A 23,341-nucleotide genomic window follows, 5' to 3' on the forward strand; every position below is an offset into this window, starting at 1 on the left:
CTGGGCCTCCGTGTCCTCGTGTGCAAAATGGGGATAACAGTGGGACTTTCCTCCTCGGATTCTTGTGGGTCTGAAATGAGTTCATACATGTAAAGCGCTTCACATGAGCCTGGGAAGGAGTAACTGGTCCATAAATCTCATGATTTGCTGTTTTCAATGATACTATTATAATTGTGTTATTATTGCTTATGCACCCTCTCCCCAGGGGGGAAAAATGTAGTTTCAGAGACTATGAAGACCTCTCAGATTCTGTCTGTGGTCTCCAGGAAGATCTGAGGTCCAGTGGAGACACAGCATCTGTCTACCAAGGGGCCTAGTTTTTAGTTCGATTCTGCTACTAACTCTCTGTGTGACACTGGGCAGGCTGCTTGCCCACTTTGGGCACCAACACCCTTTTTTTGCAATTAGGGGATCGAATGGCAGGTAGATTCCTTTTAACGCCAAGGCTGCGTGTTTCTGGGAGGTGCTTCTTTGCAGCTAGTGTTCAGAGCCACCACGTCCAGTCTGAATGTCATTTACTGCATCCCTCGAGACCTGGTTGACAATCCCAGGTTCCCTCCTGAACGCTGAAGAAGGGAGTGAAGAGAATTCTTTGTGGGGCTGTCTAAGCTTTTACTAGGAAAGGACCCCTGGGCCCCTGGGAGAGAGAGAGAGAGAGAGCGCCCCCTGCCTGTTAACCCGAGAAGGTGAGGACAACAAAGCAGGTGGTGGGCTGGGGCGCTCAGAGGCCCAGAGCAGATGCTGAGGAGGACCTCAGGGTGGGGAACAGCCCCACCTGGGAGAGCTGATGGCAGTGAGTAAGGTTTATTCGTGGCCCGATGAGACGGGCAGCGTTGTTGTCGTGCCCTTCTTGGGTGTCTTTGGCATCAGCTGGGGATCTGACCCAAGCCTCCACGTGGCCTTGGCTCTGCTCTTATGACAGGGAAAGCCAACCCAAGCTCCTTTCTAGTGATCCAGACAGACGTGAGGTTGGCCAGCGATCATATGCTGGTACGGGCTGCCGTCGTGTCTAAGCACAGGGCAAAGTCTATAAGAGGGACAGAGCTGTCACCTGGATTTGGAGTCATTTGAATCTGTGCTTCCAAGGAAAAGGGAGGATGCGTTCTAGATGTGACTTAGCGCAGACGTCACCTCCTGAGCGTTAGCCGCTGAAAGTCCCCCCAGCAGAAGTACCTGGGGGGAGTGGGGGGTGAAATCTGGGATAATTAACAATGACCAGGAAGTCTGTTCATTTTATGTAGCAAACAATTGCTAAGAACGTGCACATTCTAAAAGGGAGAGTGGCCAGTTGGGTGATTGTCAGACCAGAATAACTCAGCGAAGTAACTCTAGGAAAAATACCTTCTTTTCCAATCAACGAATGCTGATAAACATTTAAATAATCACGCGAAGCAGGAGGAGGCCTGTCACCCACCCCGCCTTTGTGAAGTAGACTCGCTGTGCTGGAGTCCAGGCGTTTGAATCCCACAGCCGTCCAGGCCCGCGGACACTGCTCAGTGTTTGATTCCAATCAGGCCATGTGCTCTCCTCCATCAAACTCAGATTAAAGTGATGACTGTCTGGCACCGGGGACATGTAGATGTCACCCTAGGAGGAATCTAGAAGCAGACAGTGCCAGGACTAACTCAGGAGCTTTGCGGCTAGGGTTCAGAGCCACCATGTCCAGTCTGAATGAGCTTCTTAACAACAAATGGGCCAGGTGCGGTGGTGCACGCAGGTAATCCCAGCCGCTCGGGAGGCTGAGGCAAGAGGATCACGAGTTCAAAGCCAGCCTCAGCAATGGCAAGGCCCTAAGCAACTCAGTGAGACCCTGTGTCTAAATAAAATATAAAATAGGGCTGAGGATGTGGCTCAGTGGTCGAGTGTCCCTGAGTTCAATCCCGGTCACCCAAAAAATAAAATAAAAATAACAAATGGGCAGTAATCACGAAAGTTTTCAGACTGTGATTGATCTACGCTCTGACTGCACATTTTTATTTTGCCAAAACACCTGATCTGTGCCCCTCTGTTTTCCTTTTTTTTTTGTACTGGGGTTTGAATCCAGGGGCACTTTATCACTGAGCCACATCCCCAGCCCTTTTTATTTTTTTATTTTGAGACAGGGTCTCACTAGATTGCCCAGACTGGCCTCAGATTTTTGATCCTCCTGCCTCAGCCTCCCAGGTCACTGGGATTACAGGTGAGCACTGCAGTGCCCAGTGCCCCTCTGGTTTTCATAACAAATAGCAGGCTGTGTCGCCACAGCAAGGTGATCACCCCCAATCTTTGTTGGAATAATTGCATTCTATTCAAGAAACATTTTCTGAGCACCCTCTGCCCCAGGGCCAGGGCAAGCTACAGAGGATAGAGAGCCAGAGATGGCTTGGCCTGTGCCCTGAAGACTGAGCCCAGCAACCTTCAAAGTTGGGATAGAGCAGAATCCCTGGAGGGGTGTTACCAATGAGCTTCCTCATGCTCATGCCCAGAGATTCTTTTAGCAGGGACCTTTGCAAACACTGGCCTAGAGTTCCCAATAATATTCTACAGACGGTTCAGGGGACTCAGAGTCACAGATTTTAGCAACCTTGGGGCTCAAGGGAGGCTTCCTGGAGGAGACGTCACGTACCAGCTGACTTTTGGAGGATGAGTGATGTCAAGCTGGACGCAGGAAGGAGAGAAGGTCCTTTCGGTCCCAGGGCCTGATGGAGCTCGGGTACAGGCCACGTACCTGCATGTGAGTTAGGAAGTGATGAAGGTGAAGTTGGGGTGGGAGGCAGGGGGAGGACGCAGAGGTCCTGAGTGACACACTGAGGAGGTGACACTATCCTGAAGTCTTTACAGCCAAGAGGGAAGCAGGGAGCCAGCACCTGGTCATACTTTGCTACCTGACATTGGCAACCGCCGCACTGCGCTCTCCTCACCCCCACGGGGTCATTTCCCATGTTATTTTCCTAAGTGAGGAAAACACGGCTCAAAAGAATTGGGCAACTCAGTAGCCAGATGCAGTGGTGATCACTTGTAATCCCAGCGACTCAGGAGGCTGAGGAAGGAGGATTGAAAGTTTGAGGCCAGCCTCAGCAACTTAATGAGACCCTGTCTCAAAAAAAAAAAAAAAAGACCTAGGGATGGGGCACCTCAGGGTTCAATCCCCAATACTGGAAAGGAAAAAAAATTGAGTGCCCCAGCAGACCTGGGCTCGAGACACCCATCCCCAGTTTCTGCCCCCTCCCCAGCCAGTGATTGTTGAACGCAGGCGCTGCTGACTCAGAGCCACGTGCAGGTCCTGGTATGTGCCCCTGTTGAACGTTGTCACCAGCTGGCCTTTTTTATCCATCAGGTCTTGAGCTCTGCCAAAAAAAATCAATAATTTCCAACCTTCCTCTTTGAACTGAATGAAGGATTATCCAATTAAGGGGCAAAGCAATCAAAGGGCAAAGTATATCACCAGCCCCTGTTTAGGGGGAAATTATTGTGATAATAAAAAGGATGATAATAGCGACAGGTGTATGTACTGGATGGTTACAGTGTGCCAGTGTCCACATGGCTCACCCCATTTTAGCCTCCCCCACCCCTGGGAATCATACACTGTTGTTATGCTCATGCGTTCAATGAAGGAACTCAGGGGGAACAAGCAATTTGTGCACGGGCACAGAGAAAGTGGAGTTCTGGCCATCAGGAGACTTGGTTGCTGTAACAAACAAGGCCCAGATCCCAATAGCCAGCGTTGAAGACTCGGGTCTGGCCCATACCATGTGTCCACTGCAGGTTGGCTGTGACTGTCATCCACATTGGCTTGGTTCTGAGTTCCAGTTTGCCTGGAATGATGCTGGTCCCAGGTCAGAGCCAAAGGAGACATAGCCACCTCCGGCAACTTTTGTTTTCTTTGGCACCAGGGATTGAACCCCAGGGGCACTTAATCACTGAGTCATATCCCCAGAGCTTTTTTTATATTTTATTTAGAGACAGGGTCTCGTGAAGTTGCTGAGGGCCTCACCAAGTTGCTGAGGCTGGCTTTGAACTCCCAATCCTCCTGCCTCAGCCTCCCAAGTCGCTGGGATTATAGGCCCAGCCGGCTCCTGCAGTCTTAAAGACTGCACCAGTAGCAACCATTACTTCTGCCTGCATTTCAGCAGTTAGAGTAGGTCACATGACCACCCAAGACAGGGACGTGCAGTCGGCCAGCAGGTTCCATATCCTCAGATTCAACCAACCATGGATGAAAATTATTATTTTTAAATTCACCAGGCGCTGAGGCTGGGGTTGTAGCTCAGTGACAGAGCGCCTGCCTAACACAATATAAGGCACTGGGTTCAATCTTCAGCACCACCCATAAAAAATAAACAAAGGTATAGTGTCCATCTATAATTTAAAAAATAAAAAATTCACCAGGCACAATGGTACATGCCTGTAATCGCAACAACTTGGGAGGCTGAGGCAGGAGGATCGCAAGTTGGAGGCCAGCTTCCACAATATAGAGAGGCCCTGTCTCTAAAATAAAGTAAAAAAGGACTGAAAATGTAGCTCAGTGGTAAAGTCCTGCTGGATTCAATCCCTAGTACCAAAAAAAAGGAGGGGCGGGGGAAATTGGGTCTCCATTTTCCCCTTGTCCTTACCCCCCAAACAGTAAGTCTAACACCTATTCCCATAGCCTTTGCATGATATTATAAGAAATCTAGAGATGGTTTAAAGTTTACAGTGGGATGTGTGTAGGTTCTAAGAAAATACCACACCATTTCATATAAGGGACTTGAGCGCCTGTGGGTTGGGGCACCCGGGGGGTCCTGAAACCCATCCCCCAGGATACTGAGTCATGATTGGACAGTTTTCCCACAGGGAGGGACCCTGGTGGCCCAGCCCACCACCGCAGTGGAGGTAGAAGTCACCCCTGTGTTTGCCAGTCAATCCTGACATCAGGTTCCCCTCAGTCGTCACCCGCTCGGCCAGATGGCTGCGGTTCCGCGTCATCCCATCCCGTTGATGACATAGAGTTCAACTAAGGGGGCTGGGGACACGGCTCAGAGGCAGAGCGCTTGCCTAGCCTGCACGAGGCTCTGGGTTCCCTTCCAATGCTGCCAAAAAATGTCTCCATCATGGAAAAGCCGCCCCGAGTGTGCCCAGATGTGGGCCACTGGTTCCCGTTACCCTGCACTTGGTCACCAGGGCCACCCAGGCTGAGAAGCGATGGCTTCTGCGGCTCTGCAGGCAGTGCCGGGCTTTACCCCTGGGAGCTGGCAGAAAGCCACAGAGGTGGCAGCTCAGAGTGCGCAGCTGACTCCACTTCCACAAGGAAGCCCAGGAAGGAAACGACTGCGGGTTTGAGCGTGTGGGTTTCCGCTCTGTGCCTAGTCACACTAAGCGCAGTCGACCCAATAGGCACAGCAGGAATGAGCTCAGGCTCCCCTAAGCAACAGTGAGGGCCACCTTATTGTCACCATTGTACACAACAGGAGACAGAGGCGCAGGGCCATGGGGCCTTAGACCCAGGCAGCTGCTGTTTTGCCCAACACTCTCAGAACACCAGCCCTCGGGCCACAAGCTTCCCAGGGGACCTCTTAATGGACCCCGCAGCCCCTGGGAAGCAGCCGCTGTTAAATCCAAACACATCTCTAGTGTGTGTGTGTGTGATAATAAAACTGCTTGGAATCAGTTAAAGTGTGGGACGTGCTTAGCACAGTAGCTAGAGTGAGAAGCCCTCACTAAATATTAACCTTTTTTTATCATTTATCATCACTGTCATTTGCTATCACTCCGCATTGAGTTGTTGTCCAAATTCCAGCTTCAGTGCAGAGTTCCCACATAATGACCGCTCTGTCCCGCCCTCCGCCTCCCCTCTGGCTCCCCCCCCCCGGTGGTGGCCTCAGAGCACCCAAGGGCTGAATGTCCAACAAGGACCGTTTGGGAGACACTCATTCACTCCGGAGACTTTCCTTTGGCCAGATTGTATAGGGTTCACATTTTGAGTCTCAGCGAGTCTAGCTACTGCTTCAAAGTCAAGCACTCCCTTGTGAAGTGGTTCTTCTGAACAAAACTGGTTTCCACCCCTCCCAGAGGGAGGTGGAATCCGGTGTCAGCGTGGGGAGAGAGGAAGGGAGGCCGGAGACGGTGGAGTCTGGGGTGCTGTTTTGTACTCACCGAGGGTCCATCTGTTGAATGGTATTTTTTGTGCTTCTCTTGCTATTATTATTTTTTTTTGTCTTTTCATTATTCAAATTGCAAACCTATTAGGATGGATCTGTTGGGTAAGTGTGCACCCCGTATATATGCTGATTCCCCAGTTGGGTTTTACAAAGTTTTCAGTTTTTTAAAACCACTGATGGGCCCAGGGCGACTCTGGTTCTTACTCTGTGTGGCACTGACCTACCCACCACTGACCGCGGCTGGGGGGTTGGCACGGTGGGAGGTCCCAAGGGATCCTGGGCATCGTGGCCCAGAAGCCCAACCTCTTCTCTCCCAGGACGGCTGAGGCATCCCGGAAGAAGAGAGAAAACCGGAGGAAATGGAAGCGTTACCTTCTGATAGGCCTGGCCACCGTAGGAGGAGGGGCCGTGATCGGTAAGGCCTGCTGGAGAGGCGCCAGCGATGTGCCGGGCTCCGAGTGGGGCGGCCGCAGTGTCTGCTGGGAAGCGGCCCCAGCGGTCATGCCCACCTTGGCCTCCCGGCTGCGTTCCTTGCAGGTGTGACCGGCGGTCTGGCTGCCCCCCTTGTTGCTGCTGGAGCTGCGACGATCATCGGCAGCGCCGGGGCCGCAGCGCTGGGCTCAGCAGCTGGCATCGCCGTCATGACCTCTCTGTTCGGTGCAGCGGGAGCTGGCCTGACGGGTGAGGTTCGCTGGGATGGCAGTTGGGAAGGATTTCTTCCCAGTGTGGCCCCAGGGATGGTTCCTGGGGAGGCAGAGGCAGCCTGGGTTTGTCGTTCTGGGCCCGGCCCTGCCCGCACCTGCAGCAGGCTTCAGAGAGAACTGGCCCAGGGAGAGAGGGAACTCGGCAAGGGCCAGGGTGAGGCCAGGTTTGACAAGCTGGTGTCCCCCCTCACTGAGACACACGGGCTCCCTCATGTTCAGAGAGGACACAGCCGCCCTTCCTGTACCTGCCTCACCTGTGTCGATGGCCCTCAGTCACACAGATCCCCACCCAGGTCCCCAAGTGAGCATCACTCCCTGCTGACAGTCACTGTCACCAAGAGTACCTGAACAGGTGGATGACAAAACCAGGAGCGGGCAGGAGCAGGGTAAACCCTCGGTGCCCGCTGTATGAGCACAGACAGCCCCTCTGACCAACAACCCCAGGTCCCACTCACCTCCATTTGGTCTTCAGGATACAAGATGAAGAAGCGGGTGGGAGCCATTGAGGAGTTCACGTTCCTGCCCCTGACGGAGGGCAGGCAGCTGCACATCACCATCGCCATCACTGGGTGGCTCGCGTCCGGCAAATACCGTAAGGACCAGGACTGGAGGAGGAGGAGGAGGGGGGCGGGTGGTAGTGGAGCTGGGCCTGCAGCTGCCGGCCAGACCTGGGCTAGGTTCTTACCTGCCTGTGTCTCTAGGGGGTGGGCAAGGAGAGCTCCATTTTTGCAGAGGAGGAAACTGAGGCCCAGAGAGGTGAAGTAACTTTGTCCCACATCCTTCCACCCACCCCTCCATCACCCATCATCCACCCATCACCCACCCATCATCCATCCAGCAGCATTCCAGCATTCCACCCACCCACTGAGCGATCACTTACCCACCTCTGACCATCCACCCATCCATCTATTCACCCACCAGCAGTATTTATAAAGTATCGTAATGACCGCGTACCATGAGCAAAGCCAGGCCCTAGGAATTCAGTGGTGGGTGGCCGGTCACGGCCTCTGTTCCTGCAGAACACATAAGACCAGGTGATTATAGGGAAACTTTATGGGTGGTATAATAGGGGAAGTATGGGGTGCTTTGGGGATAGGTTCTTGGAAGAAGTGACATTTAAGCTAAGAGCTGGCTGGGGTTAGCTGGGTCCAGCGGGCAGGAGTGTGATGGGGCCACACCACGAAGGAACTTTTATTTGTCCTTGAGCAAGTAGAAGGTGGTCAAGGGTTTCAGTCACCTGGGGAGAGGTCAGTATGACTTGGCCATTGACTTCAAGCAAGTTATTTGACTTCCCCTGACTTCACTTGTCAAAGGAAGCAAATTCCTGTCTTTTAGGGTCGCTACTAAGATGAGGCTGAGCTAGATGACAACGTGTGGCTGGTTTCTAGGGGGCATTCCGCAGACATCTGCATCTGGATGTGCGTGCCTTGGGCAATCGACCAGGGTGGCTTGGAGGATTGCCAGCCTCCGCCCATTGGCTGCCTGGCTCCCCTTTGCAGTTGCCCAGCTGGAGGCTCGGCAGCGAGTCCTCTGTTAGAGACAGGACAGGGGAGCCCGGGACTCCCAGCCGCACCTACACGCACACCCAGGCACAGCTGAGATCCCAGTGGGGACAGCCACAGCTCTCCTAGACAACATGGAAGAAAGCAAGTGAGGTATCATTTAGAGGTGTTGGAGGCCCCGGCTTATGACCTGTGACCTCTAGACCCATCCCCCCCGAGGGTCTCCCACATTGCCTGGGCACTGGGCTCCTGCCTGCCCTGAGTCAGGCATTGCACCTGCAGAGTGGGACCAGGATGTGTGTGACGTCATGTCGTCCCCACTCTGCTCAGTGAGGAGGGGGCTGTTCTTACCTTGATCTGTGGGAAGAGGAAGCCTAGAGGGGGTATGAGGCAGGGGCAGTGTTAGAACCCAGTTCTCCCGACCGCCGTTTAGGGTTTCCGTTCACCTGTTTTTCACTCTGCGGCAGGAAGGAGGGAACACGAACAAGTGTCAAGTAAAGTAGTTTACAACTCTGACCAGGATGGAAAGCAAATCTGGGCATTATTTTACTGACCTGACCCCAGGCCAAAGGTCAAGTTCGCTTTTGGGGAAGAAAAGCATCTTCGCTGTTCTCTTCTAGTTGTTCTAGTGCAATGTGGCGATTGTACAAAATATGACCAAGTTAGACAAAGTGCAGGGAGGAGAAAATAAACAGCTTCTCTGTCTTCCCAAAGCCTTAGTGCTATCTCAGACCTGCTTGGACGCGGGATGAGAATAATTGGGCTTCCCTCTGCTCACGTCTTTAGTAATCATAATTGTGTATCATAACAATAATAGCTTTGTAGCTGACCACCAGCCACAAACCAGGCACTGACCACCTTATCCAAGCCCCGGAGGCGAGCATCACCACAACCCCATTTTATAGTTGAGGAAACTCATAAAAGCCACCAGGGCCACCCAGCTAATCAGGAAGGGGCAAGATTCCCCACTTCATGTCACTCCTCAGCCTGTATTCTTGGCCACAGGGCATCACAATGCCGGACTGCACTTCACAGTTTATATAACACAGCCCACGCAGCCTCTCCTGTGATCCTGTGGACATCGGCGCAAGTCAGACGTTATGATCCCATCCTTATAAATGTAGAAATGGGGCTGGGGCTCAGTGGTAGAGCACTCACCTAGCACGTGCGAGGCCCTGGGTTCGATCCTCAGCACCACATTAAAATAAATAAAGTAAAGGTATTGTGTCCAACTACAACTAGAAAACATATTTAGGAAAAAAAAAAAGAAACCAGGTTCCAAAGGGCATCGCACCTCATTGTGAGTCACAAGGGCAGACAGCCGCCTTGCTGAGGCAGAGCCCGGGCCAGCAGCACATCAAGGCCCGGCTCTCCTGGCTGCACCTGCCACCTGTCACTGCCTGTCACTGTATCCTTAACTAGAGGCCATCGATCCCTGAGGTGGTGCAGAGCTGAGGCGGGATCCCTGCAGATGGGAGATGTCCCAATGTAGCAGCCTGCGAGGGACAGCGAGGCCTCCGGGCCGGGCAAGCAGAGGTTCACGTCCAGGCCTGAAGGTCTGTGACCAGGCTCCGCTGCCTTCATCCTTCCTGTTTCCTGTCAGCGATTACTGTGGCTTAGAGAGTGTGGCGTGAGCCATATGGCAGGAGAGGCCGCTCCAACCCTAGGATGTGACTTGAGATGGTCATGAGTGCTTACTGCGGGGAAGGTGGCGGGAGCCAGGAAGGGGCCAGGAAGGCTGCCCAGTGGCGACTGGGCTCTGGAGAGCGAGCCAGGGGAGCCCACGTCAGTACCCAGGAGCTGAAGGCGGGTTTGAGGTGGGGTTGGGAGGAGGACCCGTGGGCTGCAGGGGGAGCAGATCAGGTGCCCCTCGGTGGCGGGGCAGGAGGAAGGGAGGCCAGCAGCCCTGGTCGTGCCCCCTGCTTGACACAGGCCACCAGGGCCCCGCTGCCTCCTCGCCCTCCCACGACTGTGTTCCATTTCTATTTCTCAGGTAAGGAAATCAAGGCCCAGAAAAATGGGACTCCCCAGCCAAGCTGGGCCCAAGCCCCTCTTCCCCAGTCTCCAGCTACTTGTTTGTTGAACAGATGCCGCTGACACACAGTCACCTGCTGGTCCCACTGTTGGTAGCTCAGTGTGGAACTAATTCCCCAGGGTGGGATAAAATGACGCTTGACATAGACAGCAGACACTTCCTCCTTACAACCACCCTGTGAAGGGACATAACTATTATCTATCTCCTCACTTCACAGTGAGCAAAGTGAGGCTCAAGGTCAGAGAGTGATATTCCCAAGGTCACCTACCCACTAGTGTGTGCAGGAGTTGAACGCGCTCCTGGGGCTGCCTCACAGGGCGGCTCAGTGCCTCTCTGCTCAGCTAACGGTGGCCAGGATGGGCCTCCTGTCTGCCCCACGGGGGTGAGCAGTCCCTGGCTGCTGCCCTTCTGGTTTAGTGGATCGGGTGGGGCATCCACTACCGCGGCAGGAGAGACGCCACCTACCTGTGTTGTCTCCAGGTACCTTCAGCGCCCCCTGGGCGGCCCTGGCTCGAAGCCAGGAGCAGTACTGCTTGGCCTGGGAGGCCAAGTACCTGATGGAGCTGGGCAACGCCCTGGAAACCATCCTCAGTGGTCTTGCCAACATGGTGGCCCAGGAGGCCCTCAAGTACACTGTGCTGTCTGGTAAGTTCCCCCCCCCACCAGCCATGGCAAGGCACCGTGGTACCGTGTCCCTGCCTGCCAGCTGCCCCCAGGTGCTGGAGGCAAAGGCTGCATTCCTTCATGAGGAGTTCATGGTCTTTATGGGAAGAGACAGGAGAGCAGCCACCACAGAATGTGCCTGTCCAGGAAAGACGTGTTGACCACCACATGACGAGCCCCCCGGAACTCCACGGCCCCAAATAGCAATCACTTATTGTAGCTCGGGAGTTGTGAGGCTGGGTTGGCTCATCTCGGCTGGGCCTGCTCTTGTGTCTGTAGAGTAGACACTGTCCACTGGCCGACACCGGCCTTGCCTATGGGCATCTTGGCTGTGCCCCAGGTGTCTTTCCTCGTCCTAGCCCATACCCATGCCATCAGGGGACGTGCAAGAAAGGCCACCCCAGCCGGGTGCGGTGGCTCATGCCTGTCATCCCAGCGGCTCAGGAGACTGAGACAGGAGGATTGGGAGTTCAAAGCCAGCCTCAGCAACTTAGCGAGGCCCTAAGCAACTCAGGGAGACCCTGTCTCTAAATAAAATACAAAAAAAAAAGGGTTGGGGATGCGGTTCAGTGGTTGAGTGCCCCTGGGTTCAGTCCCCAGTACCAAATAAATAAATAAATAAATTAAAGACTGCCCCACTCTGGAGTCGAGTTCGAGCCGACACCTACTAACATCACTTTGGCCAGAGCAATGGCTGCCCCTGGTGGGGAGGGAGGGGTCTTGCAGAAGGGAGGGGCACTGTAGAGAGGCCAACGGGAGGATTCAGGGTGCAGTGACAGATTGAGGAATCTCACACATGAGATGTGCTCGGGCAGCAGAGTCCATGTGTCAGAAATGCTTAAGGCTGGAATTTCTCCTTTGCTCCTTAGCATTTGGCAGCCCTGGGGAACCCTGTAGGTTCCAGTTGGGCCCCGCAGGCGGTCCCTCCAGCACCCAGGGCCAATCGCTTCTCTAGAAAGACTCCCCAGCTTCATCACTGCTATCCTCCCCACCCCCAGGCATCGTGGCCGCCTTGACCTGGCCGGCCTCACTCCTCAGTGTCGCCAACGTCATCGACAACCCCTGGGGGGTGTGTCTCCATCGATCGGCTGAGGTTGGCAAGCACCTGGCTCACATCCTGCTCTCCCGGCAGCAGGTACCTGGCAGGGGCTGTGGGTGGGGGCACAATGGAAGGGAGGGTGGGGGTGGCTTGTATACAGATGTCAGCTCTGGCAACAAGTCTACTTGGAGGTAGCCTTAGGGCTTTGGGGGCATAAGTGGTCTTTGTTGACCCTCCAGCTCAAGTCATGAAAGTGTCCTAGTATGGAGCAGTAAGAATTGTGGACCGTGCGTCTCTTATAGGTAATCAGGTGAGGACTGAATACAGGGGCATCTGCAGCCAGGAGCAGGGACACACACACACACACACACACACACACACACAGAAGCAAAAGAGGCCCCTCTGTATCAGCTGTAATTAGAGAGTTTAGCAATATGGTTGGGCTCCTTGGGTGATATTTCATTGAAAACCTCTGACTCGATTTGCAGTGAAGTTGATCAAGTCCACAAGCCCACGTATACACTTCTGCTGGCCACCAGTGAAACTCACATGTCCAGTGGCCATGGGCTTCTTCCTAAAATTATCAAGTGATGGTCAGAGGACATCTCTACTGGTCTAAATACCCTGGGAAATGGTTAGGAAGAGAAATCATCACAGTACATTTAAAATTTGAATCAACTCGGGAGGCTGAGGCAGGAGGATCATGAGTTCAAAGCCAGACTCAGCAATAATGAGGCCCTAAGCAACTCAGTGAGACCCTGTCGGTAAATGAAATACAAAATAGGGCTGGGGATGGGGCTCAGGGGCCAAATGCCCCTGAGTTTGATCCCCAGTACACCCTCCACTCCCGCCAAATTTGAATCCAGTAAAGATGTGTTTACCAAGGAAGTTAAACTGTCCCCTTTGAAATAAGATGGAGTAAATGGACACAAACATTTGAGAAACAGCACAGGGGTGGCCATATTGTTAGGATTTGTTTTGGCTGCAAGTGAGTGAAAACCGATACCAGTGGCTTAAATGAGGTAGTAGTTTATTTTTCCTAGGAAAACCAGGAGTGACCCTGAGATTCTCAGGTGGTGGGCCAGGGAGCAGAGCCCGGGTTCCTTGCACCCCCTCTGGGTTGGCTCGTCTCTGCTGTAGCTGACCTGGACCTCCTGGTCCACGATGGCCACATCAGAGCTCCAGCCAGAGAAAGGAGGAGCTAGAGGAGGAGCACGGGCCTTCCTGCATGCAGCTGAGGCCTCGCTGGCCAGAGCCCAGCCACAGGACCACACCAAGCTGCCACCGAGGCTAGGAAATGGTCTTTATTCTGAGTAGCAATGAAGCCAGCTGAAACTCAGTTACTGTGGACGCAGGAGAGGGGGAGTTGGAGGGATGGCCTAGCGGTTCCTATCACTGTGCTTAAGTTGCCGGGAAACTGAGAGCTCCAGCCAATCCCTGAGTCTTTGTGCAAAAACAAACAAACAAACAAAACACCAAAAGTCCTTTGGCAGCTTTGATTGCAATGCAAAGACCAAAGCAGCATCGGCTACACGAGAGGGAAGTTTATTCTCTGCCACGTGACAGTCACGTCTCAGTGGCCAAGGCAGGATGTGTTCATTTCCTATTAATATGACAGATCCCCACAAACTGAGTGGCTTCACCCAGATGAATTCTCTTCTGCAAATTTATTATCTCACAGCTCTGGAGAGCAAAGGCCAATGTATCCACAGAGGTGTATCCCAGGGAAGCTCCCGGGTGGCACCCACCTGGGCCTCTGTTGGCTAGTGGCACCTCCCCCACCCTCAAACCCAGCAGGCGTGTGACATCTTAGAGCTCCTGTCTCTTCTTCTGCTTCTGTGGTCTCATTGCCTTCTGTCCAAGTGACACATTCTGCCTCCCTCTATGAGGACTCCCATGATGACCTCGGCCACCCAGATAATCGAGGATCATCTCCCCGTCTCAGTCAGGATCCTTAAGCTGATCACAGCTGCAGAGTCCCTCTTCCATAGAAGGGGGTGTCCCCAGGTTGCAGGGATAGGGATGTGTCTCCGGCGTGGTGACTTCACAGTGTAGGGACCCTGGGCTCCTTGGGTCTCCTGGCTGCTCACCTGGAGCACCCGGCTCCTCTCTGTGGTCTGGGAAGGATCTCCCAGCCTCGCACCCCCTTCCAGACCTCACAGAAAAAAAAAAGAAAAGCAGAAGTCACAGCTGCCCCTCATCTCCAGTTCCTAAGGCCACCCCAGCTACACGGGAGGCAGGGACACTTGGTCTCTGGCTGGGTGGCTGTGGCCCGGGAAAACTCTGCTCCAGTACCGAAGAACAGAGGGGAGAAGGGATATTGAGAGACGAGGCAGTTTTTGCTACAAAGCTCCTGCGGGTTTCAAATACTATTTAATGGAGGTTTTTCTGTGGTGGTGAATGGACCAGGGCATAGAGCAGGTGCTGGGAGGACAAGGAATAGTGGGGAAGCCAGCGCGGGCCTCTGGAGCTCACCTGCCCCCTCTCTCCCTGTGAATGTACCCAAGTACCCAGGACAGCTTTATTTTTCTTTAGAGACTTTCCAAAATAACTTGCCTTTCCTACAGGTGCGTGAGCCCCAAGAATCCTCTTTGATCTGACTTGCTTCCTAATCCTGTCATTTGAAGCCAGTGCTTTGTGTCCCGCCTTCCTATCTAGCAATGAAGCAGCCGTCTCTCCTGCGTCCCTCTTTGCTTTTTACCCATCACGCCTGGGGTGCCTTCTGCCTGACCTCCCCAGCCCCAGAGGGACCCCCAGAGGGTCTCACTGCATCATTGCCACAGGCAGATGAGTCCGAGGGAAGGAGCCCTGGTCATTGACCAGTCGTGTCTCCCGAGGAAGAAGAGACGGTGGCTGATAATGGCTTGAGATGACAGGGAATGAATCCCGCCAGAGGCTCCCCGCCCGCAGGGACACTCTTGCCTAAACGAGGGGCAACTCTGCATGGAGACCTCACAGCTCGGGGACCCTGAATGGCACAGGAGAGACTCATTCAAGGAGAAGCAGACACTAAGGCTGTCCTGGCGCTGTGCTAGAACTGGCTGTACCAGGCACCTGTGCCCTTCCTTTCTCCCTCAGGGCCAGCGACCTGTCACCTTGATTGGGTTCAGCCTGGGAGCCAGAGTTATCTACTTCTGTCTGCAAGAGATGGCTCGGGAGAAAGGTGAGTCTGGCTCGTCGTCACACTCAGAAACCCTTCCCAGGTTGGTCACCCAGGCCAGAGAGGTTCTGAGCCCCAGGGTCACCAGCTTTGAAAACGTGTTCCTAGTTCTCAGAATTACTAGTTAATAGTTTAAAAATAGGGGGAAGTAGTTATGCCATTTGTCAAATGATTCATTCTTTCTGCACATAAACTGGAGGGGGTGGATGGTGGACAGTCCTGTGGTGACATGGATCCTTCTGTTCGGAAGCTCGTTGGCAGGACGCGTTCCTTCCGTGGGCGCTAGAGGAGGATCCCTCCTGGTCTCTTCTGGCCTCTGGCCACCAGTATTCCATGGTGTTCCTCACCCAGGTCTCTGCCTCTGACTTCCCATGGCGTCTCCTTCCCTCTTTCTCTTGTAAGGACAGTGTCATTGGCTTGAGGGCCACTAGACTCCAGGGCGACCTCATCTCAAGACTTCTAACTTAGTTACACCTGCAAAGACCCTTCTTCCAGAAAAGGTCTTGTTCTGGGTGGACGAACCTCCCCCACCATCCACCCACACAGACCCCTGTGGAGGGGGCTCCCACCCGTGTCCTCCTTCCTGTGTCAAGGCAGCAGGAACCCTGAGGGCCTTGCAGCTGGCCTCAGGTGGCTGAGGGCTCCAGGACAGAATGCTGGCTTTGGTCACATCTGTCAGCAGAGGCTGAGGGAGGCCAGTGGCTGGGAAGTGAGCCCCAGAGCTCGGAGCACTTGTGGCCCACCGCCCCTGGGGTGTGGGCTGTCCTTCCTCCTGGTGGGACTCGCAGCAGCAGGACTCTTAAGATGAGCAGAAGAACTGAGAGGGGAATGAGGAGCAAGAGGGGGGCTGGGGAGACAGCGCCCAGGCCTACCCAGGCCTTCACGGGACGCTTCTCTGGCCTCCGTTTCCCTTCTTGTAGACTCAGTGACCCCCCCCAAGGGTTTTTCTGAGAAGCAAGTGAGGTGCCCCAATCCTCAAGCCTTTGGTTGACCAGAGTGAGTGTCATGACGTCATTGCGGAGCTTCAGCCTGCCAAAGTCACAGCCAACCCCGCCCTTGTCATCCTGAGCAGGCAGTACAATTGCTGCTCGACTTCCCACAAGCAGGGGACAGGGGACGGGAGGCCTGCGGTTGGCTGGACCTGAAGAAGCCTCAGCCAGGTGTTCATCTCCTTGTTTTCACTCCCAGAGGGCGGGCAGCGGCCTGGAGCTCGGGGGCATGGCTCGGGGGCATGGCTCACTCTCGCTGTTTAAGTTTGACAAACCCATGCCCCCAGTGCTAAGGGGGACTGGACAGGTGCTCTTTTCCTGGCTACAAGGCAGGGGGGGACATGCCGTCCTTGGTGTTGACAGTAGAAGGGCCACGCTGCTGGGTCTGTGCTCTGCCCTGGGTCCCTTCAGCCGCCCTGCTCCCCTCCCCCACCCCCTCCAAGCTTTCCGCAGCCTCCTCCTTCCCTGGTTTTCTTCATGCCTGGGAAAACAACCGGGCACCACTGTCCTACTCCCACGAGCTTTGGGTAGCCTGGGACCAGCACGCAGCAGGCCTGGGGAGCCAGCCTGGGCCGTGCTCACCAGGAAGATCCAGGCTGGGGTCAGAGGTCAGCAATAACCGGCAAGGAAGCAGGGTGAACTTGGGCAAAGGTAGAGAACATTGGGCCTTCCCTTTCCGTAGACATCCCTCTCTGTCCCAGGCATCACCAGGGGTGTAGCACGTCAATAAGCCATCTTCTACCTTCCTCCCCACTCCACCTGCTACAAGGAATCCATTGGGACACTGGCCTGCTGGGAGGAACCCGCCACAGACCCACAGCGTCTCCCCATTTCCAGCTCTTTACCACTTCCGTAAATGGCTTTCTTGAAGTGACAACCTCACCATTGACTCCTACTGCACAGTGCTATTTTACATTTCTACTACTCCGTGCAGATAAGGCTGCAATGTCAGAATCTCTCAGGGGAAATGGGGGGCAGGACTTCTCAACAGGAGAACATAGAATCTGCTATGCCATAAACCATATGTGGTTTTGTAAAGAAGTAGGGTGGGTGTCTCAGTCAGTTCTTGCTATAGTGATGCTGTGTAACAAAGAACACCGTAACTCAGAAGGGTGCAGATCACACTTAGGATCTACCCTTGGGCTGTGTGCGGTTGACCTGAGATGGCCTCTGTAAGGTTGGCAGGCTTGGCTCCAGGCTCAGTTTTGGGGAGGTTAAAGGGCAGCAGCTACCCAGGGAGTGCTCTGTTCATGGCAGAAGCATGCCAGAGCCAAGCAAACTGGGTGTGCAAACTTAAGACCTCTGCTTGTGTCACATTCACTAACATCCTGTCTCTTCTTGACTGCCGTAAAGCCACCTCTCCAAACCCAGTGGCTTAAACCAGCCGTGCCTGGGACCCTCGCGATTTCCGGGGAGTCAAGCAAGTTCCCTTTTCTCCATCAGCCTCACCCCTGTGGTGGCCGTCAGAGCTGGAACCCCTCGTGTGTCCAGCCATCTTTGCTTGCTCCTCCCTGCCCTCTAAATCCACTCCTCCCAGGGAGGCCTTGAAAAGCTGCCATCCACTGACCTGTTGTCATTTTGCTCCCTTCCTGGTCACCTGTCTCCAACCCATCCACAAACCACCTGCCCAGTTCATTACTTGGAGAGACAGGGATCTTGGGAACAGAGACAGGAGTCTTGGGAACAGAGACAGGGGGTCTTAGGAACAGAGACAGGGGGTCTTAGGAACAGAGACAGGGGTCTTGGGAACAGAGATGGGGGTCTTGGGAACAGAGACGGGGGTCTTGGGAACAGAGACGGGGGTCTTGGGAACAGAGACGGAGGTCTTGGGAACAGAGACTATTCCTCACTGAGAGGAAGCCCTGCAGCTCCGCCTCCAGCTACATCAATCACGTGCTGCCTCCAGATGCCACTGGAAGCCAGGCCCCCGTTCCCCTGCGGAGCAAGTTGAATGAATGACATTGGCCACTTGGCTGCGGTCAGTGGAAGTGAAGTTGCCCATCAGCTGCCTCCAGAGTGACTTGAAGCTTGCGAGAGGGAAGGGGGAGGCAGGTGGCCTCGTGGTGACAAGGTGGGGTAGCATGACACTGGGATGGTGGGCTCCCAGAGCAGCTTTCCCCTGGCATCTTTGAACTGCCCCACCCCCAGCCCTTCCCTGCCCACCATGAAGAATTTGGGCGTCTGAATTAGATAGACTGGAATCTTTCTCCAGTTTTATCTTTGACCAGCTGTGGGACCCTGGGTGTGTCCGTGGGGAACTGAGGGGTCCAAGATCCCCAGAGCCAAGCCTGTGGGCATGGCCTCCCCGGCAGTCCCCTGGGGGCTGGCACCAAGGAGGCTGCTGGGGACTAGAGCAGAACCTTTCTCACTGAACTGCTTGAACCCACCCAGAAGCAGAGTGAATAGGAACATGGACACACACCTACTCACACTCACAAACATACTCACACACTCAGGGCTGGCCCTGTGCCGGCAATGGCAGGACAGTAGCAAGATGCGGGAATCTGTGGTCCTCAGATGATGGGACACATAGCTCCTCCCCACCTAGAAGCCACCCGCATTGCTGCTGCCAGTGTGCGGGCCCTGGAGTTGGGAATCTGGTTTCAATTCCAAACCCAGCACTTGGCCCGTCCTTGACCTCCTGAGCACCAGCTGACTTGTTTGAGGCACAGAACCTAACCGTGTCTACACTGAGGTTGGAAAGGGTTACGTTGTCTGTGATGGTGTTAGCGTTCATCACTGTGACAAAACACCTGAGATAATCAATGTCTAGGAGGAAGGGTTTATCTTGGCTCACAGGGTGGGACGTGCCAGCCCACGGCCGGTTGGCCTGTTGTTTTGGGGTCTGTGGCGAGACAGCACATCATGTGGGAGTGTGTGGCCAGAGCAAAGAGAAAGAGGAAGAGGCCCAGGTCCCAGATCTCCTCCAAGGCCACACCCCCTCCCAATAACCTAACTTCCTCCAACTAGGTCCCGCCTTTTAAAGGTTCCACTACCTCCTAATGGCTCCAGAGGCTAGAGACCAAGCCTCCAACACTTGGGCCTTTGGGAGACACTTATCCCAATCATAGCAGTGAGAGTGGAAATGTGGGCACATGATAGCACGTACTGTGCATTCCTATTATGTTAGGAACCGTCCAAAGCGTCTTAAACGGGAGCTGGCACCTGGGTAGGCCCTCAGCCTCCCACAAAGTCAGGACCTGCAGTTCCTGTTCCTTCCTATCGCCACCCCCACCTGTTCCCTCCTCAGCCACCCTCTCACAGAGCCCAGCCTGTGTTGCTGGTGGGGGCCTCTTCAAGGCTCCAGCTGCCCGTGAACTTGAATGGCTGCTGCATCCTTGGCTCAGGGCTGCTGTCCCACATCTGAGTCTCTCCAGCTCTCTGTCTGGTCTCAGGCAGCCCTGATGATTCAACACCCAATTAATCTGCACTTGGAGGAGACCCTCTCTTAATTGCAAGAAAGCTGTCATTATCTGAGTTAGGGGGTGTAAAGGGGGAATTACTCTAATACATTTGAATCCACTAATTGTTTTCTGGAGCCCCTTGAGAGCCAATAACGAAATGTAACAGTAAATCCCAGAATCACACAGAGCCTGCAATACTTCAGCCAGCCTGGCCCTCCCTCCTTCCTCTCAACAAGAAAACCTGCCTATAGAATTATCTGTCTTCACACTGTGCCTCCCTTTTGGGGGGATGCCACAGGTCTTGAGGGTGTTGCCCTCGGACTCTGTCACCAGTAACAGGGCTCCTCACAGCCAGTCCTGCTCTTCCCTTAGGCTCAGTGTGATCAGCTTCTTTTCGACTATGTGTCAGCTGCAAGCCACTTGAGGGCAAGGAGCTGTCTGACCTCTGTACCTCCTGTACCTGAAATAAAGCCAACAGAGAGTGCATGCTGTATGAGTAAACCAAACTTAAAGTCTGCCACTATGGTCTTTCACAGTGTATCAGTCAGGGTAGGCTAGGTTATGCTGCAGTGACAAGCATCCCCCAACTCTTACAGGTTTCACATAACAAAGGTTCATTTCTCACTTGTGCTGCCTGTCTATTGTGGGTAGGCAGGGAGCATTGAGCACAGTCACTCAGACTGCCAGAACAAGGAGGGGCATCACCTTAATATGAGCCTTATCAGGCATGGGTCAAAGAATGTGAGTTATGTGCTGGCTCTTAAAAACTCCACACACATGCCTGTAATCCCGACTATACAGGAGGCTGAGGAAGGAGGATTGCAAGTTTGAGGATAGCCTGGGCTACTTAGTAAGATCCTGTCTCAAAATAAAATTTAAAAGGGCTGGGGGTACAGCTTAGTGGTAGAGCACCTCTGGGTTCAATCCCTAGTCCAAAAAAAAAAAACAAAAAAACTTTTACATATGTCACTTTCATTGCCCAAAGCGAGGAACATGGATGTTCATTCCTAACATCAGTAAGAGGCCAGTGTGTTCCTCCCATGTGCTCAGAAGACAGAGTAGAGCCCTCTGGTGATCAGCACTGGTGATAACTTCAAGTGTCCCATGTCCACTATGGGGTCTCAGAAATACACTGGTTCCACAAAAATACACTAAGCAGAGATTCTGTCTCCTGAGTGTGCTAAAAATTTATACTTAGAGCAGCCAGGAGCCCTTGGTGGGTTCTGGCCTGCACCATAAATTCTCAGCTAAAAAGACAACATTGTCGCTGAGCCTCAGTTTCTTTATCTGCAAAATGGAGGCTTTCTTTTCCTCCTCTTCTTGACTGACAGGTGCAGCCCTTCCACCTTGGAGGGTGGCAGGACACTCAGGGGAAGGCTGAGTGTCCATAAGAGCCCCAGGGACTGATAATCCAGGGAGCCAGGAACTCCCGAGGGGCCTCCATGTTGACAGGCAGGAGTGGGACCCAGCATGCCACCCACAAAGACACAGAGCCCAGCCAAAGCCAGGCTCTGAAGCCACTCTGACAAGGAACAGGGTCAGGCAGATCCGGCCAAAGCTCAGGGGACCTCTGACAGCACCAGTTCCCAGAGACTCACGGAGGTGGTCTGGTGACATGTGAGCTGCCTGTGGCAGTGACTGTTACAGGTATGGGAATAGCGACAGCAGAGACAGGAGTGGCTCCGCCTGCAAAGACCCAGCCCCCCAGGCAGGGAGTCCTGCCCACCCCTCATTTTTCAGAGAAGAAGAGTGAGATTTAGAGAAAGTGAGTCGCTTACCCCAGAACTAGGATTTTGACGTTTTCCCAGCCCCCAGGGCTCCGCTTTTGTCCTGTGATTTTATTTCAGCCCCACCCCATTGGGTGTTGTCACTCAAAGCAGCCTCCACACCAGACCTTGCAGACGGGAAGTTCCCACCGACTCACCCCACCAGCTCGGGGTTAGTAAGCACCCTGTGCTGGGTTCGGTGCCCCGTGCTGGGCTCACGGCCTCTCGGAGCTCACAATCTGTGGGAACAAGCTGCCGTCCCGAGAACAGAGTCGGGGTCTTGCAGAGTGGGTGTGGGGGTTAGCGATGACAACCTGGCCATCGCCCAACAGAGCAACAGGCCCCTAGGTGGCACTTGGGAAAGGGCGCTTCTCCTGTTCCTCGGCACCAGGTTCTCCAGGCTGCCCGGCTGGGGCTGACATTGCTCGGCCTGTGCGTCCCCGGGACCGTTACCTCCGCTGCCCCAACCCGAGAGCCCTGGCTAAGGAAACAGCAGCAGTCCCAGAAGCCAGCCCCTCTGCTCCTCCCACAGCCCCAGGGGATGGGGCCCTCAGAGAGAGATCCAGAAGGCTCTACGGAGCTTGGTGTTCAGATCCTCCGAGCAGACAGGAATAGGCGCAGATTCCTGCAGGGCTGGGTTAGCCACTCAGGGGTAGAGCATGTGCTGGACAGGCCCGAGGCCCTGGGTTCGGTGTCCAGTCACACACAGACACACATGCCAGGCAGTGGGCCCTCGTATCCGTGGGTTCTGGGTCTTGGAATTCAACCAGCAGCACACGGGGAAAAAAAAAAACCTAGGTTCACACTGAATGTGCACAGATTTGACCTTATCATCGTCCCCTAATCAACAGGGCACAACAACCACCGCATTTCCATTGCGTTGGGTGTTAGAAGTCTCTAGAGCTGGTTTGAAGTATCTGGGAGATGTGCGTGGGTTTAAACACAAACACTGCACTGTGTCACAGAAGGGACTTGAACCCCTCAGATCTGGTTCCCCAGGGGTCCCTGAACCAAGCCTCTCAGGTATCAAGGGACTAATCTTAAAGGAACAGCACGTGCACACACACACACACACACACTTAGGATTAGAAGCCGCCCAGGACATGCAGTACCTGAGATATTAGTCTTCAGATGCTAAGGACAGCGCTGTTGTCATTAGTATCAGCAACTGTGGCGAATGCTCGATTATTGAGGGGGCTAGGTGGCAGGATGATCCTGTTCTCCCTGCTGTCTCACTGAGGGCCGAGGGTGGATTTGCTTCTGTTTTTTGTGGGCTATTTGCCTCGGCAGGGCCAGGTGTATGTGCTGACGTCCGTGGCGGTGGTTTTCCTAACTCTGTCCCTCACAGCATCCTCATGAGGACGCAGAGACAGAGACAGTGGGTGGTTGATCGCGCCGTCCCCTTCCTGGTCACCCCCTGGGTCTTGCTGCCAACCTCTCCCTCCCTCGTGCTTACCCACTTTTGCCCACACTCACTCACCAAGCATCAGCTCCCAAGTCTCTCCCTGCTAGACGAAGGTCACCTTCAGGGCTATTTTGTCACCTTTGTGTCACCAGCTCCTGACTCAGGCTTTGACACAGAGGAGGTGCCCGTGCACCTCAGTAGCTGAGTTATTAATGAGACAGGAAGCAGCCAGGGAGCTGTCAGTGAGCACAGCCTGCAGAGAACCCTGCCCCAGGCCTCTAGGGAGGGGTTCCAGAAGCTGCCCTGGCCAGGAGGACACCACAGCCTACATGTCCAGGGCCAGCTGGTTGACCTATTGTCCAGGCCTCCCAGTGACCTCCCATCATGCAGGCTGATCTGTTCCAGACTGGCACAGCCTGCCAGCTTGTGCACACCAAGTCCGCTGCTCCCACCCGCTCGAAACCAAGGCAGGATGCGCACCTGCCAGATGGCTGTGCCTTGGGCAGGAAATGGGCATAACCAGAATTCCCAGAGATAAACACGTCCCTTGGGGTGGTC

General features: G+C 54.2%; 1 protein-coding gene across 4 annotated transcripts in view; it reads left to right on the forward strand.

The window, feature by feature from the left end:
• The window catches only part of Tmco4 (transmembrane and coiled-coil domains 4), a 78,116-nt gene that overhangs the window by 35,724 nt on the left and 19,051 nt on the right, over positions 1 to 23,341 (forward strand). For all 4 annotated transcript variants that reach the window (XM_046418889.2, XM_046418885.2, XM_046418886.2 and 1 more), the window contains exons 7-12: positions 6,434 to 6,531; positions 6,654 to 6,797; positions 7,293 to 7,412; positions 10,838 to 11,002; positions 12,019 to 12,155; positions 15,138 to 15,222. In XM_046418889.2, the coding sequence (XP_046274845.1) occupies positions 6,434 to 6,531; positions 6,654 to 6,797; positions 7,293 to 7,412; positions 10,838 to 11,002; positions 12,019 to 12,155; positions 15,138 to 15,222 (749 nt within the window). The remainder of the gene's footprint in view (positions 1 to 6,433; positions 6,532 to 6,653; positions 6,798 to 7,292; positions 7,413 to 10,837; positions 11,003 to 12,018; positions 12,156 to 15,137; positions 15,223 to 23,341) is intronic.

Source organism: Marmota monax, unplaced genomic scaffold, assembly GCF_021218885.2.
Source record: "Marmota monax isolate L192 unplaced genomic scaffold, Marmota_monax_Labrador192_F-V1.1 WCK01_AAM20220418_F8-fsc00008, whole genome shotgun sequence".
Classification (NCBI taxonomy): Eukaryota; Metazoa; Chordata; class Mammalia; order Rodentia; family Sciuridae; genus Marmota; species Marmota monax.